The 17,406-nt window shown below is 51.0% G+C and overlaps 1 protein-coding gene and 1 long non-coding RNA gene across 2 annotated transcripts in view; one reads left to right on the forward strand and one right to left on the reverse strand.

The window, feature by feature from the left end:
* Positions 1 to 8,353, forward strand: part of LOC129331199 (uncharacterized) — a 66,636-nt gene extending 58,283 nt beyond the window's left edge. Inside the window, exons 2-3 of the long non-coding RNA XR_008597104.1 lie at positions 6,854 to 6,985; positions 7,751 to 8,353. This is a non-coding gene — a long non-coding RNA (uncharacterized LOC129331199). The remainder of the gene's footprint in view (positions 1 to 6,853; positions 6,986 to 7,750) is intronic.
* The window catches only part of IL12RB1 (interleukin 12 receptor subunit beta 1), a 32,068-nt gene extending 19,082 nt beyond the window's left edge, over positions 1 to 12,986 (reverse strand). Inside the window, exons 1-4 of the mRNA XM_054981608.1 lie at positions 12,223 to 12,986; positions 7,908 to 8,028; positions 6,383 to 6,552; positions 2,667 to 2,812 (exon numbers count right to left, since the gene is read on the reverse strand). Coding sequence (XP_054837583.1) covers positions 2,667 to 2,812; positions 6,383 to 6,552; positions 7,908 to 8,028; positions 12,223 to 12,334 — 549 coding nt within the window. The 5' untranslated portion in view covers positions 12,335 to 12,986. The remainder of the gene's footprint in view (positions 1 to 2,666; positions 2,813 to 6,382; positions 6,553 to 7,907; positions 8,029 to 12,222) is intronic.
* Positions 12,987 to 17,406: the final 4,420 nt, after the last annotated feature.

The raw sequence follows: 17,406 nt of genomic DNA on the forward strand, positions 1-17,406 counted from the left end.
CAGATTACATGCTGCAAGTGAATACAATACAATCAATAGCTAAGACATTCACAGCAAAAATACAATATGATCAACCACTGGGATATTGAACAAAAACAGATACAATAAGGTATCATAGCCACGAAAACTAGCAGAAAGTTAAACATATGGATGAAACCTTTCTGAATTAAAGCATAAGTAAATTAACATGACATTTTTAGCAACATCAAACAACCCAGTAGGAGTGTATCTAGGTCAGCAGACAGTACCCAATAGCCTAGTCTACAGTCTTTGTCCCTTACTGAGGTATCTCTTTGAGCTATTTCTTATGAGACAGCATTATAATCTGAGCCTGGTAATGGATGGATAGCCAACGGAGGGACTGCAGAATGGGAGTGATGTGCATGCTCCATCTAGCTCCTGAAAGTAAATGAGCTGCAGTGTTTTGCACCAGATCGAGTCTCCACGTTGATTTTGAGGGGAGACCTATGTAGAACGAATTACAGTAGTCTAATCTCAAATTACTGTGCTATGAATCCAGCTGGCCAGATTGGCCATGTCAAGGTAGAGGCCCATCCAGGCAGGGCTGGTGCCTCCCTTAAGGCAACCCTGGTGATTGCCTCCAGTGCTGAGGGGCTGGAGAGGGTGCTGGGGGCGGGGGGGGTGCACCGTGGAGCTGGCAGCAGCAGCATGTGGGCGGCCGACCGGGAGGGATGGGAAACTGTCCGCGCGGCACCCCGGCCACCTGCCATGCCTGGCCCGCAGCTACTGCAGCCTCCCAACTCTCCTGCGCTGCTGCCGCCACCAACACCCCCCCCCCCAGCTGGGAGCAGCAGTCACGGGCCAGGCACGGCAGACATCTAGTGTGGTGTGTGGAGCAACAGAGCAGGAGGGCTGGGAGGATGCACACATGCCTCCGCAGCCACCCGCCATGCCTAGCTGGGCCGGCAGCCTCTCAGCCCTCCCACCCAGCCGCCCGCTGCCCCACAGTCCAGGTGCGTGTGCATGTGCTGCACGTGTGCAAAGGGGCAGGAGCAGTCCTGAAGCTGCCCCCCCCCCATGCCTCAGGCGCCGGAAACTCTGGCGCCAGCCCTGCATCCAGGCTAGAAGGCCTTTTTTGCAGCTGCATTTACTTGATTCTCTAGAAGCAGTGCTGGGTCTAGTATAACCTCTAGGCGCTTAACTAAGAGCCAAGGTACAAGTGACGCCTGACACAGGTTGGACACGTCAGCTTCCCTCAAGTTTTGATGGGAAATGTAGGCATCCTGGTTTTGCAGCTGTAATGGAGAGCCAAGCTGTAAAACCAGGACGCCTACATTTCCCATCAAAACTTGAGGGAAGCTGACAAGTGTCCAACCTGTGTAAGGCGTCACTTGTAGCTTGACTCTAAGTCAGCCAAGGTCAACTGAACCCCATCAGAGATCGGAAGCACAATGCCCTTTAAGATCTTTGCTTTTCCAACCAGCATTGCTTCCCTCTTGTCTGGGTCTAATTTCAATTAGCTGTCAAACAGTCCCTGTACCGCTACACATGGCTGCTAAGAGCTTCCTTAGCTAGAAACCACCCTCCTTGAAACTTGCTGCTACGTCTGATAGCTGCAACCTGGCAGAGAGTTACACAGGATATTGGTGTGGTGACATAAAGGTTCTCTCTCTTGGCTTGTTGCGGCTGCAGGAGAATTGCTCTGCTGGTTCAGACCAAAAGGCCATCTTGTCCAGTGAGTGGCATATCTCTGGGAAGGTCACAAGCAGGCAGAAAAGGTGATGCAAGCTTCCCATGTTCTCTTACCCAAGTAACTGGTTTACAGAGGTACTTTGCCTCTGAATATACAGGTTCTCTTTAGCTGTCATGGCAAGGAATCAGGAATTAGGCCTCAGCTCCATGATGATTGTGAAACAAGACATTCATTGGAAGAAGGCTAGTGCCCTCCAGAAATGACACCCAAGACTCAACTAGATTCCCGTCTGCATGCAAAGAGACACACTAGCCCCAACACCCAGAGCAATCAGGTGTGAACAACCTGCAGAAGGTACATATCAATGGTTGGCATTCGTAAAAATTTCCTGCTGTTGTCCCCAGCCACTTTCTCCTTCCTTTCAATTACTCCTTGATCTCATTACATCTCCCAGTGAAATGTGGGGCTGGGGGATTGGGAAGAAGACGTGGTCTGGAAGGTGATGTGGCACTTGCCTAACGGTAGCTGAAACAACAGCCTCTGCGAGGGCCACAAGGCTTTGAATCTTTGCAGATACAGAACCTGGGAGTGACCCCATCAGGGGGATTTCTGACTGATGAAAGTCCACACACAGAAACTCTGTGGCAGGAATCCTGTATATCCCGTCTGTCCTCCGGATCAGGGAGGCTTCCCTTGACACAAGAGGCTCTTTGCAGGGAACTGCTCTGCATGCCACAGAGAAGCTCCATAGCTCTAGAATGGATCCATGGGGACCCACGCTCTACCTGCGGTTTATGCAGTCACTTATTTCAGAGGGAAACCAAAAGTGAACCAAGGAGGCTGGCTGGCCGGCCAGTGGCCACGCTCTTTTATTACCCTTTGGCTCGAGTCACTAACTGGAAATGCTGAAACACGTCAGCGCTTGAGAATGCTTTCCACTCTCATTACCTCCAGCAAAGCCTCTGGCATGGCCCAGCTCCTGCATGGCTTCTGGTCTCAACTGGCAACTCACCGAGGTCCATTTTGCATCCTTGCTGTGCCACGTCCTAGCCTCCGTCTTTATGGGGGGACAGTCATTTGGCTCGGGCCACTTCAGGGTCAGAATCCCATTCACTTTGGACATGATAATGTTCTTGCTGGCTGGTGCATTGAACTTCACTAAAATGAGAAATCAGGGACTAAGCTGCTGGGCAGAGGGAGCTGTGCTCTGGGCACAAGCACCTCTTTGGACCAAAGGAAGCTCTTCGGTAGGCCAAGACGCCCTGCTTGCTTTGCTCCCTTTCAAAAGGTTTCTAAAGACCCTGCAAGCTGCATTTTTATCATTTGCAAGGCCAGTTGACCTCTAGAAAACAAACCAGCTTGGAGTTTCTCTGGAGGGTTGCCAACCTGCAGGTGGGCCTGGAGATCTCTAGGTATTACAACAAATTTGCACACAAGAGAGAGAATGCCACTGGAGAAAATGGCTGCTCTGAAGAGTAGACTCTATGGCCTTCTACTCAGCAGAGGTTGCTCCCCTCCCTTAACTCCACCCTCCACAGGTCCCCCTCCCCCCAAATCTCCAGGAATTTCCCAACCTGAATCTGGTAACCCTTTGGCTGCTTCCACACCTGGGCTCTTTCCACACGTCTTACCTGCCTGCGGAACATCGCATGAAAGACCCAGAAGACACCGTCTTCTCGTGTGAAATTGCGCCAGGAAGACCCTGTTATCCATGAGTTTTGTGCGATTTCGTGCAAAACTCCCAGATAACAGCGTCTTCCTGGAGCGATTTCATGTGAGAAGACAGTGTCTTCTGTGTCTTTCACGCGATGTTCCGCAGGCAGGTAAGACGTGTGGAAAGAGCCCTGGATTTTCTCCCCCTGAGATGCAGGAAACCTCCAGATTTCTGACAATAGGACTAGTCAAGGCTTTTTTTCTGGGAAAAGATGTGGGGGAACTCAGTGGGTTGCCCTCAGAGAAAACAGTCACATGGCTGGTGGCTCCGCCCCCTGATCTCCAGGCAGAGGGGAGTTGAGATTGCCCTACGCGCCGCAGAGCGGCGCGGAGGGCAATCTCAACTCCCCTCTGTCTGGAGATCAGGGGGTGGGGCTGTAACGAAATGGCTACCAAGGGGGAGATGAGTGCTGGTTGCAGTTGATCTGTCTTAAGAAAAAGGGAATGTTCCCCATGAGGTTTGATGGGCTGTAGGGCCAGGGAGGGGCGTGCAGGAGTCTTGGTGTGGGACGCCCTTCTTCCTGGACTACAACTCCCAGCTGCCCCAGGGCCAAGAAAGTGCGGGAAAAATAAGGGGTGAAGCAGCCTGAATAGAGAAATACGCAGCCAATCCTGAGGAAAAGGAGAGTTGCCTTCTTGGTTGAAGAAGGAGAGGCTCCTGCTGCTGGGTGACACCCGGGTGCCTAGGCCCTAAATGTGGAGGGCCTGGGAGGCAGCAGAAAGGAAATAAAAGGTGAACTTTCCCTCAGACCACCAGCCCCTTAAGGCAGAGTAGGGAACAGTGTGGTAGGGAAAGCAGACGGCGGTTATCTTCAGTTTGATTTTCTGCCCTATGAGTTCTGAACGGGGGGGGGGGGTCTACCCCTATGAGTTGTGCCTTTACCTGCTTTGTATATAGTGCTCTGTATATAGTTATTAAATTACACTTTTTTGGAATATAAAGGACCTTGTGGTGCTCTGACTACGTAACCGCCCCCCCCCCCCCAACTTGGCACGTTACAAGGAGGGAGGGAGCCCAGGAGAAACTGATCAGGCCAGAACTTGGTGGGTTGCCAATTCTCCAGGGCCCAACCAAAGATTGGGCAATTCATTTCCCAGTAAGGAAATTCAGCCAGAGGGGTCTCACTGCCCCTTAGTCAGGCGGTGTACAAATCAGTGAGTGGTGGTAGCGATGGAGAGTGTGTGCCACGCCCACCAGGGATGGTGGGAGGCGGATAGCAGGGCTGGCAGGCCATTGACGGCGGCTTGGTTGCCCGGACTGTGAGCCAGCGCCTGTTCCGCCACAGGGGCCACCAGCCATGTGACCATTTTCAAGAGGTTCCGGAACTCCATTCCACCGCATTCCAGCTGAAATAAGCCCTGGGACTAGTATTTCTTGTCTCAAACAGAACTTGGTGAAGATGGAAGCCAGTGGCCTCTCTCCTTTCCCATTGGCCAGAAAAGGTTTTTACTCTTAGGCTGAGGGAAGCTGATTCAGCTGGAGGGGGATTCAGGCTCTGCTGAGAGCCAAGCTACAAGTGACACCTTACACAGGTTGGACACTTGTCAGCTTCCCTCAAGTTTTGATGGGAAATGTAGGCGTCCTGGTTTTACAGCTTGGCTCTCCATTACAGCCGCAAGACCAGGATGCCTACTTTTCCCATCAAAACTTGAGGGAAGCTGACAAGTGTTCAACCTGTGTCAGGTGTCACTTGTAGCTTGGCTCTGAGTCCATCCTTAGATTCCATCCTCCCGCCCAGTTCTTCTCTGCCATTGCCGGCATGTTGCAAGTCCTGCCTTCTCCTCCTCAGTCTCCCAGGCTCATTCTGAATCCCTCTTTCCCCACTTTCTGATGGCCAAAAGCTCTGCGTCAGACAAACAATTTACTTGTTGGGAAGTGATTCCGCCCCCCCCCCCACATGTTGCTCCCCAACATTGTCTTGCTTCTCTGCCCCTCCTGCATTTTCCCCATTTTCCCTGCTATCTTTTCCCAATCTGCTTTGCTGTGACTTTTTGGGGGAAATTGTGGCAAAGCTGGGGTGGCATCCACATGGACAGGAAAATTGCCCACATCACTTCCATTTTCCCTGCCCTAATCCCCACCCCCACCCCCAGATGATATTTCAGGTCTTTGAAAGATTGGCTTTTGACCTGTCGTTATAGTGACATTATAACAATCTTGATAGTTGTCTGAATTCCCAGCTTTCAATTTAACAACAAAACCTCTCTTGGCCCTTTCATTGTGAAAATGTGCACAAAAGGGGCAACAGAAATCCTCTTTTTTAAAAAAATATGAAAGCTGAGAATTTAGACAATGTGAGAGACAGATTGTTATGTGATAGATCTAGAGGAGTTAGCCATGTTAGCCTGTAGTCACAAAATAGTAAAGAGTCCAGTAGCACCTTAAAGACTAACAATGCATCTGATGAAGAGAGCTGTGGCTCTTGAAAGCTTATGCTACAATAAAGTTGCATCTGACAAAGAGAGCTGTGGCTCTTGAAAGCTTGTGCTACAATAAAGTTGGTTAGTCTTAAAGGTGTACTGGACTCTTTATTGTTATGTGAAAATGCTACATCAATTGCCAACTTAAAACAAAACACCATCCTTTTGGCATAGGGGGCCCACTGTGTGTGTGTGTGGGGGGGGGCTGAGGCAGGAAAAGGACAGGAAAACTTGCCATGAGGAAACCCCTTACTGTTGAGCTGTATCAGCAACTACAGCAGCAATGGGAATTCACACAAGCCTGTCCCCCTGTGAAAGACACCCCAGGTAGGAAATCAATACAGAACACGTCTCCCAGGGCACAGGCTATATTCATTCTTGTTGGCAGCAGAGAATCCACGCCAATGGGCAGGTTTTCAGTAGTCCAGGCATTCTGCCTCCGAACTGTTGAACAGGACCCTGCTTTTCCAGTCAGAGGTCAACATTATCTGCACATTCTGCTGGTCTCACAAAATGCACATGGGCAGGAAACAGAGGGGAGGGTGAGGCCCAGAGTTCCTCTGCACTGCAGCAGCCACAAAACTTCCTACTCACCAGCTTCGCTGATTTGCAGCATCCGTTTCTCAGAAATGAATATCAAGCCATCAGCATAGTTCTCCACCCAGATGGTGACATTGTTCAGAGCTGAGACTTTGTTCTGATCAAAGGAAAAGGAGGTGCTTTCTCCAGCCTGAAACGACTCATTCATCGTTTCATCTTGGTACCTGCAAGCAAGGAAGAAAGGGCTGCATTCTGACAGCTTCTCCAGCTTTTATAATACTCGAACCTGGGCTCATGGTGCTGTAGCAGACAACATGATTTCTTCACACAATAGAGAATTAACAATGTCTCAGATGTGCTCAAATGGGCTAGGTGGATTCAGGCAGTACAGGTCTACAGTAGCCATCATAGTGAAATGAAGCCTCCATGATCAGAGGCAATATACCTGTGATTCTGGATGGGAGGAAAACAGTAGGAGAAGGCTACTATTTATTGATCTGTTTTTTATCTTGTCCTTCTTTCAAGGAGCTCAGAACAACATGCACCATCCCCCCACTCTAATCCTCAGAGCAACCCTGTGAAAGTTGTGAGAACTGGCCTAAGGTCTTTGATGGTACCTTTGACATCCTAAGAACACTTTCCTGAGAAGAAGCCACAGTGAGTAGACCAGAATCCACTGACATGAACCACAGCCCTGCACTGGCTCTCCATTACTCGAGGAGGTACCCTGAGAACATCTGGCTGGCCATGGTTGGCAACAGGATTCTGGACTAGCTGGGCCTAATCTATCTGGTCTCCTTGTCATTTCTTTTATTAACTAAATGCATATGCTGCTTTTGGAAGAATTTTTTACCCAAGCAATGTAACGACAGTTACCCCTCCAAATTTAAATAACAAAAATTTAAAATATGAAATAATTTTAAAAATCCAAAATATGCAGGACAAAATCAGAGCCAGCAAAAAGAAAAGAGCCGAAAAACCAGGGCTTTTTTTTCTAGGAAAAGAGGTGGTGGAACTCAGTGGGTCACATGGCTGGTGGCCCCGCCCCCTGATCTCCATACAGAGGGGAGTTTAGATGGCCCTCTGCGCCACTGAGCGCTGAGCAGCGCGGAGGGCCATCTCGACTCCCCTCTGTCTGGAGATCAGGGGGCGGGGCCACCAGCCATGTGACCATTTTCAAGAGGTTCTGGGACTCCGTTCCCCCGCGTTCCTGCTGAAAAAAAGCCCTGCGAAAAACTAAGCATCAGGTACTCCAAGCTCCAAATGTTGTTTGAAACCCAGAAGTATGTCCTCCCTTTCAGAAAACACTTGCAAACAGGGGCCCAGCTTCTGTTCCTCATGATTGTACTTTCAAAAGCAGTCAGCAGCAGGCAGAAATCCAGATGGTGACATTCCCCCTCATTTTGTTTCTCTCTATTCCAGGAAAAGCCTCACCTGCTGAACTCCTGCCTGTGCTAGGCTGCCATGACCAGGCTACTTAAAAGTGGCTGCAGGCCATAGAGAGAGAGAGACACCCAGAGAGTGGCAAGAGTCTGCCATGTAAGAGACATCACTGCCTGGGTGGTTTTTTCACACTTACCTGAGTTTGAGGGTATAGTTGGCTTTGGAGGCATTCTCAGGCTTCCACCGGCAGGTGACAGTCCGGGCTCTGCAGGATTCTTTATAGCAAAGCAAAGCTTGGGATTCACCAGCAGCCAGTCCTGCAAAGCACAGACAAGAGACGTTGCTGCTGGAAACTGCAGGGGTGGGAAAGCAACGGGCATAATCCTTTGACTGGGTGGGGAATTTACCAAACTCAACGAAACCTCAGAGGTAGCCAAGTGAACAGGGCGTCATTTCTAGACCTCCATTCACGTTCCATATTCTTCTACCTCAGACAGAAATAAGAACTTGTCTCTGCTGCCAGAAGCAGGAGCAGGTGGAAATCTATACTTGCTGGTCTCTGGAAGTGCTTTTAAAATATGTTAAGTGAAATTTTGCATGCATTTCTGTGGTCGTGCCACAGAGTGCGGGCCGAGTTCTGAATCTGGCTCAACCATTAGGGCAGAACAATCAGGAAAGGTTGTTGCCTGCCTTCTCCGTGGCTTTTGTTCAGCATGGGCCAATTTGGGCTTTTTTTGCGGGTGAATGCAAAGCAGAGACTTGATGGCACCAGTTTAATACAAAATACAAATGTAATCACTTTCACTTGTAATTATAATCCACAGTAAACAAACAAATAGAACACATGCATTAACAAGTGAGCAAAGCACATTACGAATGCCCTCCTCCTAAATCTAAAAACTTACGTTGGGAAATAAGAGAGAAGCAAAGTATATTGAAGTTAATGGGAAAATCTGCTCATTCCTTTAACTTCTTCTAGCTAAGAGCTGGGATGCCTCATTTATTCATTTTTCAGCCCCCCTGAGCCCATCTGTGGGGAGGGCGGGGTATAAATGGAATAAAATAAATAAATAAATAAATAAAGTCATCAGGGCTTTTTTTCTGGGAAAAGAGGTGGTGGAACTCAGTGGGTTGCCCTCGGAGAAAATGGTCACATGGCTGGTGGCCCCGCCTCCTGATCTCCAGACAGAGGGGAGTTCAGATTGCCCTCCGCGCCGGTGGTGCGGAGGGCAATCTCAACTCCCCTCTGTCTGGAGATCAGGGGGCGGGGCCACCAGCCATGTGACCATTTTCAAGAGGTTCCGGAACTCCGCTCCACCGCAATTCCAGCTGAAAAAAAGCCCCGAGTGTCATCATCTCATTTTTTTCTGGCATCTGTCCTCCCTGGAAAGGCAGTTTTTGGCTATTCTCTGAGAACTGGCAAAGTGGGCCTGAATCCCTGCCCTCCCAGCTGTGAATTCTGCTCTGGTTCCCTCTGGGATGAGCTGAATGGTCATTTCACCACCACTGTGAATAGCAAATTATGTGTGAGTGCTGGAGAGAGGCCCAAGGGCCCAGGCTGCTTTATGCCTCCCACTTCCTAGTAGGAAAATGTCCAGCAGAAAGCACACAACACAGCCACTAGTGCATATGCTGGAGGGGGTATGAGAAAGAGCTCCTTGTGCTTAAATCCCATCCTTCTATTGCAGCTAAATGGGTCGTCAAGGCAATCCACAAAATAGTTTAGATTAGGGTTGCCAGCTCTAGGATGAGAAATTCCTGGAGATTTGGGGGTAGTTCCTGGAGAGGATGGAGTTTGGGAAGGAGACGGAGCTCTACGGAGATGTGATGCCACAGAGTCCACCTTCTGAAGCGAGTGGCCATTTTCTCCAGAGGAACTGATCCCCATTGCTTGGAGATCTGTCATAATTCTGAGATATTTCCATGCAGAGGCATAAACTTCAGGCGTGCAGCAAAAATCAAGCGCCTCCAGGATTTCTTGGCAGGGATCAAGACTAGAGATGGGTACGAACTGAAAAAAACCTGAACCGTGTGGTTCGTGGTTCGTCAGATTTCACGAACCATGAACTTTCACGAACCTGCCCCGGTTCATGAACCAGTCCGTTCGGTTCGTGAAAACATCACATCCAGGTCAGAAAATCGTCACTTCCGGGTCAGCAGAAGGTCACTTCCAGGCCAGCAGATGTTCACTTCGTGGTTAGCAGAAGGTCTGCAGGAAGTCCATCCCCTGTTGCCTAGGAAACTGATTGATTGGCACCAGGCTGTCTGCAGTGACGAACCAAAAAACGAACCAAATGAACCAGCCTAAAAGTTTGTGGCAGTTCATCAGAAATGGGATCTGATGAACCGTGGTTCGTGAACCACGAACCGGACTGGTTCGTGCTTAATTTTGGTTTGTATTTCGGTTTGTGCCCATCTCTAATCAAGACCTCTCAAGCTGCCAAATAGCTTCATGAATCTGCTCAGGCTGTCAAGTTCAATCAGTCCTGTTTGTCTTTGTAGCCACTTAGCAAGTACATATGAGGCATAGAGGTAAAGCTGCCCTCTCCAGGTTGGGGAATTACTGGAGATTGGTGGGGGGAATGCAGGCTGGAGAGGGTGGGGTTTAAGGAGGGGACCTCAGTGAGGTCCACCCTTCAAAGTAGCCCTTTTCTTCAGGGGAACTGACTGCTGTCGCCGGGAGACCAATTGTAATTCCAGGAGATCTCCAGGCCCCACCTGGAGGTTGGCAACCCTAGGGCCAACCATGTGACCGCTGGGCCAACGTGGCCTGCCTGAGCCCCGTGTGAGGCAGCAGCTGAGGCAGTGCCCAGGTCAGCGTGTGAGAAGCGAGGGAGGAAGCAGCAGTGCCCCTGGCTCCGCCTGCATGAGGCCAGGGGGGTGATGGCAGTCCTGGGGTGGGTTCAACCCTGTGCCTCCCCTGCAGGAAAACTGAAGAGTCCAGGCCCCACTTCCCAGCCCCACCTAAAAGATGGCAACCCTAGAACTTTGGGAGCAGCTTGAGACACAGAAGGCCAAGAAGGGAGAATGGCAAGGCAGGTGGGGTCAGAGAGACCAGGGATGGGTTGGGTCTCAAAAACAGCCAGTGAGTGAGCCAAGCCCAAGAGGCCCGTGGAACACCGCAGAAAACCCAAAGAACTTTGGATTCTTCACTGCAGTAACTCAGTCATGCGGAAAAGCCCCTTGTGGTGCTGGCCAGGACCACCGTCTCGCCAAGTGCAAGTGGACTGAACCAGGTCCCTCTGCACATGGGCCACTCGAGTCAGCTAGCTCTGGGCAGCCCACAGCTATCCTGGCAGGAGCCTGCTGGGAACTCCTGGGTCAGCCCAAGGCCAGGCTGCTCCTGGCTGCAGTGTGTGGTGGTAATTTGGGGTGACGGAGATATCCTGGGAGGAACGTATGAGCTCTTTTGCTCCTGCATATTTGCAGTGTCTCCCGAAACAAACAGAAGCTGTTCCCCTGACCTATTTGTTATACATGTGTGTGGTTGAAGATCTCCAAACCAGCATGGCTGCCCAGCTGAGCAACTGCAAAAATAGCTTTTCAAAAGTAGTGCAAAACAATATTGGAAACTCTTTGTATCAGATCTTCTTATTAAAATCACAAAAGCAGATGACAAAATGCCTCAAATCCCGCAATACAGATTTTTTAAAAAATGATCAAAACTGGTAATCACTGTGTGTGAGGTCAAGGGATTCTGTTGCTTCCTATTTTGTCTCTTCTCTCTTGTACCCTTGGGCATGTGGGTATCTATGAGCACATGAAACTGCCTGGCATGGAGCTGAGACCACTATTGCCCTTCTCTGCCCAGCAGTGGCTCTCCACGAGCAGAGAAAGAGAGAGAGAGAGAGAGAGAGAGAGGCCTTTCTCTGGCGATGCACACAAAGCCCTGCTCAAAAGTTCAATGCTAGCTGGTGGGAATGCAAGCAGCAGTCAAGGACCTGCCATGGCCATTCAGTATTTTCACAAGCCAACTGTAAGCTCCTTGAAAGGTGCTTTCCTACATGTGAACACCAACAGGAGAAGGTCTGGAAACCACTGGAAGGCGCCCATGTGCACATGGTCCAGCACTCAGGCATGGCTCCTCTCTCGGGACTTGTAACGTTAACTGTAACTGACCCCTGCAGAAGCCTCACCACAAGCATAAATTCCCTTCCTTCCCACTCCATACATTTGATGAACAAAGTTTTCTCAGGTGACTTGGTTATTATCAGATACAAACGATTCTGTTACTCTTTCTGCGGCAAAATATATAGGGGCAATAATTAAACGCCAGAGAAATGACATGGGAGTAAGGTTCTTCCCGTTTTAATTCCTGCTTAAGGCAATAGCTGTATGAGCAGTACTTGACAGACACGGTCCATTTACGACCTACGGATTCTCAGCCCCTACCCCTAGTCCCTCAGGCCTGCAGAAGAGGAAGGGGTTTCAAACTGGTTTGGCTGGATGCTTGCTTCCTGGCCATTGCTATACCTGCTTTCAGTTGCCTGATCGCACCCTGCTCAACTTACCACTCAGCTTCCCGGACACGGCACAGCGCAGCAGCAGCAGCAGCATCCGCACAACCAGGCTTCTCCCATCCCAGAAGTTTGCCATCCCCAAAGGTCCAGAGGCTGACATCATCTTCTCGATGCTGGCGCACCAAGTGCTTTGCCCCAGCCAAAGTAGATATCTCTGTTCTCCTGGCAGTGGAGCATTTGCCCACTTCCTTTGGGGCAAGAGGACTGGGCCTCTTGCAACCCTTTCTAGTAACTCTGGGAATGACTCCTCTTCCTTTCATTCACTTTTGTTTTCTTTCAATGTGCTTTCCCCGTCTTCTGATAAATCACACAACTCTGCAACACGCATGGGTAAAAAACAACGCGGTCGTGGTGTGCTCTCCTCACACCCATCCATCATGCCTTTTGATATTCCCTCCTCAGTGTAGCAAAGCAAAGCAGAGTCCTCCTTTGGGCACAGGGGGAGAGGGACGCAGGCCTGGCTGCCTTCCTGTCACGATCTGATTCTTCAGACAAATAAGCTGCAGAAAAAAGGATTCCAGCAGTGAATCAAATTGTACTTTTGACTATGAAACATACTCTGGGTTGGGCTGGGGGAGCCCTTTCTCTTTGTCTGCAGAGAACACCACATCCTGTCTTCTCTGTAGGAAAAAGTGAGCCCTTCAGTCTCGGATGTGGGGGCTGATCTGGGTCATTTCCCACTCCTGGTGGGGCTTCTGGCAGACATAACCTACGTGACCAGGAGCATTTTTGTTCTCTTTCTTGCCTAAAACTAGAACTGAGGGTCGCTCCATGAAATAAATGGAAATTTATGGACAGATAGGAAGAACCATACTATGCAGAATTCAGTCGATGGAACTCACTGCCACATGACGTGATGTGCAACCAGCTGAGATGACTTTAAAAGGAGATTAGACAAATTTGCGGAGAACACCTGGTAAACTGTTAGATTAGATGTCAGTGCTTCTCATATTAACCAGGTCCCGGCAGGATCTGTTGTCTTTCTGCTGGGCCTGCAAGATAGAGCTGTTCCACCAGGCGTATGGCCAATGCTAGGGGGAGCCCCCTGCCCGGTTCAGTATAGGGCGTACCCTCCTTACTAGTAACACCCTTGGTCTATTGAATATTCCCTATTACGATGCTCTGGGGATGACTAAAGGGTGGTGATGCTGTGTATATGTATATTGTATTTTATTGTGCCGCTGTATATATGTATATGTATTTTGACTTTGAAATTTTAAATGTTTTATAGTCTTAAATTGTATGAATTGTTGAATGTAATTTTAAATTGTATGTAAATTGCAATCCACCTTGAGCCTGCTGGTGTGGGGAGGGCGGAATATAAATCGAATAAACTAAAAATTAAGACGAGGGATATTTGAAGCCTTAATGACCTTGTTCCTGTTTTTAGTGTAATGTTTTACAACCTCTCTTCCTCCCTTTGTCTGTACTGAGCAGCTCCCACGAGGAAAGGGAGGAAATGACTGCGTTTACCACTCTTCTTTAGCTATCGCTGACCCAAGGGATTCCATTCCCAATGACCCAGAACTAACTCACAGTTCAGCCAAAAGATGGATGCTTCTTATGTCTTATAGCTGTAGTTTATTTAAGATGATTGCAGTAAACGCAGTCATTTTCCCCCTTTCCTCGTGGAACAGGAACAAGGTCATTAAGGCTTCAAATATCCCTCGGCTTGTTGGTGGCAGTGTAAACTACAATTCCCATCATTCAAAGCCTTAAAGAGGCCACACATATTTCTGATAGATCTAATACAAGCTTCTAAGCTATAGAGCTAATACAAGCTTCTAAGCTGTGGCTAACAGCACAAAGTCAGTACTATAGAAATGCTGATGGATCCCAGCTAGGAGAACAAGCCAGCGCAGGGTTCCACTCATAACTAAGAATCACACGGGCAGCCCAATCCTAAGGGCTGGACTGGTGTCTGCTACCGTGTGTCAATATGAAAGCAGCGTTGCTCTGCCACTCCCTATGGACCTTTGTGGGAGAGCCACAACGTTGCTCAATCTCGGCAAGGCAAGGTGGGGCCAATGCCAAGAGCACCCACCTGCCATTCCCCTGACAACCCCACCAGCACCAGCCAATGGTTGCACCGCTCCCCTGACAGGCACGCGAGGAGTGAGCAGCAGCACAGCCAATGAGGAGGCCACGATCTCCACTGCCCAGCAACACCCCCTGTCAGGGAACAGGCGTCCCTGCTTGGTGGCTGCAGAGGTAACACTGAAGGTGCAGACAGGGCACCCATCCTCTCGCCCATCCAACCCCCATTTCCAATGAGGGCCAGGCTGGTGGCTACAGCTCCGCTCGCTTGCAATTTCCCCCACCCCCCGCCGTCAGGAATAGTATATGGAATAGTGTTTTAATGTTTATTTATAATATTTTTATTGTTTTTAAACTGTATGTTGCAAATTGTATGCTGTTACACAACCCTGAGCCTGTCTGACAGGGAGGGCGGTCTAGAAATGCAATAAATAAATAAATAGGTTCCCTCTCCCTGTCAAGTGTTTTTGTTAACATGGATGTAATGCCAATAAAGGTTGCTGAATTGGTTCCCTCTCCCTGAAAAATGGGACTGAAAGGCTGCAAAGAGTGAAGAGAGGCCCAGCACCCAGGATCAGCCCCCCACGGTCCAGGAGAGGTAGCTACGTAGAGGCGAGTGGGGGCGGGTGCTGCAACAACTGACAGTGCTGCCCATTGGAGACCGTCAGGAGACCGGAAGGACCACTGGATGTAATGGGAGCAACCAATGCCCCTCGAGTTGCAGCAGCTCAAGTACACATCACCGCATCGAAAAGGTGTAAGGAGAATGCAGGCTGGACCTTACGAGCTGTGCTCCAGTCCTGGGATGACTCCCCCCCCCCCGAATGGAATGACAGCCTGCGAGACCAGAGAACCTGCTCCGGGGCTGCCATTCCACTCCCCAGCACAAGATTCCCGGAGTCCATCCCTGTCTCTGCAAACAGCAAACAGGAGAGGTGTCTGGCTTCGCAGGGGAAGAGCCCCTGAAATCCCAGGATGTCACTCCCTCACCAGCAACAACCTCACTCCCCACATGCAGCGGTCCTCTACCTGGCTTATGAGACACCAGGAGAGCTGTTGGAGAACGGGAGTCCTCCGTGGCACCACCACCACCCCTGCCAGACACACACAGGCTACACTCCAAGTCCCACCCTGCTGCACGCCATGAACCTAAGGGAGGGGAAGGGGGAGGGAAGCTGGCTGGGGCTGGAATCTCCAAGGTGCAACTGGACACCTGCTCTTTCGGCCTGCAGAGCCATGCAAAGACACAGAGCCACCAAGAGCCACCCCACCTGTCCCAACCCAGAGTCAGAACAAGGCCAGCGTCAGCGTTTCTGGCGCCTGAGGCAGCTTCAGGGGTTTTGGTGCGCACATGCGTGCTCCCAGACTGTGTGATGACATCACTGCATGTGACATCATCACTCGGGGCAGGGACAGCACATGGGTGGCCTCCCAGCCCTCCTGTTCAGTTGCCCTATGCCGCCCTGGCCGACTGCTACACCTGGCCCGCAGCTGTGGCTGGTGGTGGTGGTGGCGGCGGCGGCAGCAGCACAAAGCAACTGAGCAGGAGGGCTGGGAGGCTGCCTGCTCAGCTACCCCATGCTGCTGCCGCCAGCACATGCTCCTGGCCAGGCGCAGCAGCTGCAGGCCAGGTGTGGCAGGAGGCCGGGGCAGTGTGCGTGCATCCTCCCTCCGGCTCAGTTGCTCCATGTGCCGCCCTGGCCACCTGCCATGCCTGGCCCGCAGCTGTGTGCTGGCAGTGGTGACAGCAGCAGCAGGACAGAGCTCCTGGCTGGGGGCAGCAGTACGGGGCAATTGAGCTCCATGGCACGCACCCCACCCCCGCCCCAGGCGCCCCCTTGGCGCCTTAGCACTCGAGGTGGCTGCTGGCCTGGCCTCAATGGACACGCCAGCCCTGGTCAGAGAGCATTCGCTTCGAGGTGTGGAATGGCAGCCCTTCGGGGAAGTGGAGAGGGCCTACTGACATCCAAAGGCAAGCAAATAGACCGGAGGAGGGTTGGTGTTCTTAACAAATTTTATTGAACTGTGAAAAGGGAAGAGGGTATCTGGACACGTGCCTTCCCAATGTCGACCAGCCAGGATGGGAGCAAAGCCAGCCTGCACCACTGTCAAGGCTGCAGAATCCATTCTTCGTGTTGCCCTCACAGGAGCAAGGTAGAAATGTCTGGAAATGCCTGGAGAGCCTCTCCCTGGGCTGGACTTGAATGGCAGGTGAGGAGGATCATGGGGTGGGGGCTGGAACAGCCGTGCTCCTTGGCCTCCCTGTTGGGCCGTGACCTATCTGAAAGGGAAACAGACACATGTGAGGCAAGGGACCTGGCACTGGGCAAGCCCCAGCTGAGGCTGCCACATTCTGGGAGGGTGTCCACGGGTTGGAGCAGCGGCGGCAGCTCCATTGTCACAGTGCAGCCCACAGGCAGATAATGTGTGCCCCCTCCAGTGAGAAATCAGGGAGTTGCAAACACCCAGTCAACCCCAACCTGCGGCCCCACTTCCTCCTCTGCCAGTGGGGAGCCCGGCTGAGGTGGTCTGAACAGAGGCCCCAAATGGGAAGCTGGAGCTCCCTCCAAATGGCTGTGTCGAGGGCAGTTCCTTGGGCAACTGTCTTTGTGACCAGCAGGGGTTGCCAACTTGCCACTGCCCCCCTACTGGCGAGCCTCACCTGCAGAGGCTGGTTTTCAGGAGGGAGCAGGGGAGAGGAGGGAGGAAGCCGGTGCAAATGAGCGAGCCGGGACAACGCTGCCCCAGCTCCTTCTTACCTGTCAGTGCTCCCTTGCCCCATCACAAGCCGGGACTCAGGTGTCAGATAACCTGCTAGGAAACTCGGGTGGTAGTTAGTCAGACATTCCCGACTTCGTTCTTCTTCCCTTGGTAAAAAAAGAGAGAGGGGAGGGGGCTTGGCTGTCACGAGGGTGCATGTGAATTGGTCCCTGCGGTAGTCACCATCCTATGCTCCACCGGGCTGCATGGGTGAGGCTGAGCGCAGGGGGGAACCGAGTTTTCCTATTCAATAGGCACCTATGGGCTACATCACCTTTTTTTGTCTTTAAGGCCAAAGTGATCCCACAACTACTGTAAGGTATTCCAGCATGGATAAGTGCCTTCGAGGCTGGTATTGAAAGAGTTCAATCCAGGTTT

Source organism: Eublepharis macularius, chromosome 5, assembly GCF_028583425.1.
Source record: "Eublepharis macularius isolate TG4126 chromosome 5, MPM_Emac_v1.0, whole genome shotgun sequence".
Lineage (NCBI taxonomy): Eukaryota > Metazoa > Chordata > Lepidosauria > Squamata > Eublepharidae > Eublepharis > Eublepharis macularius.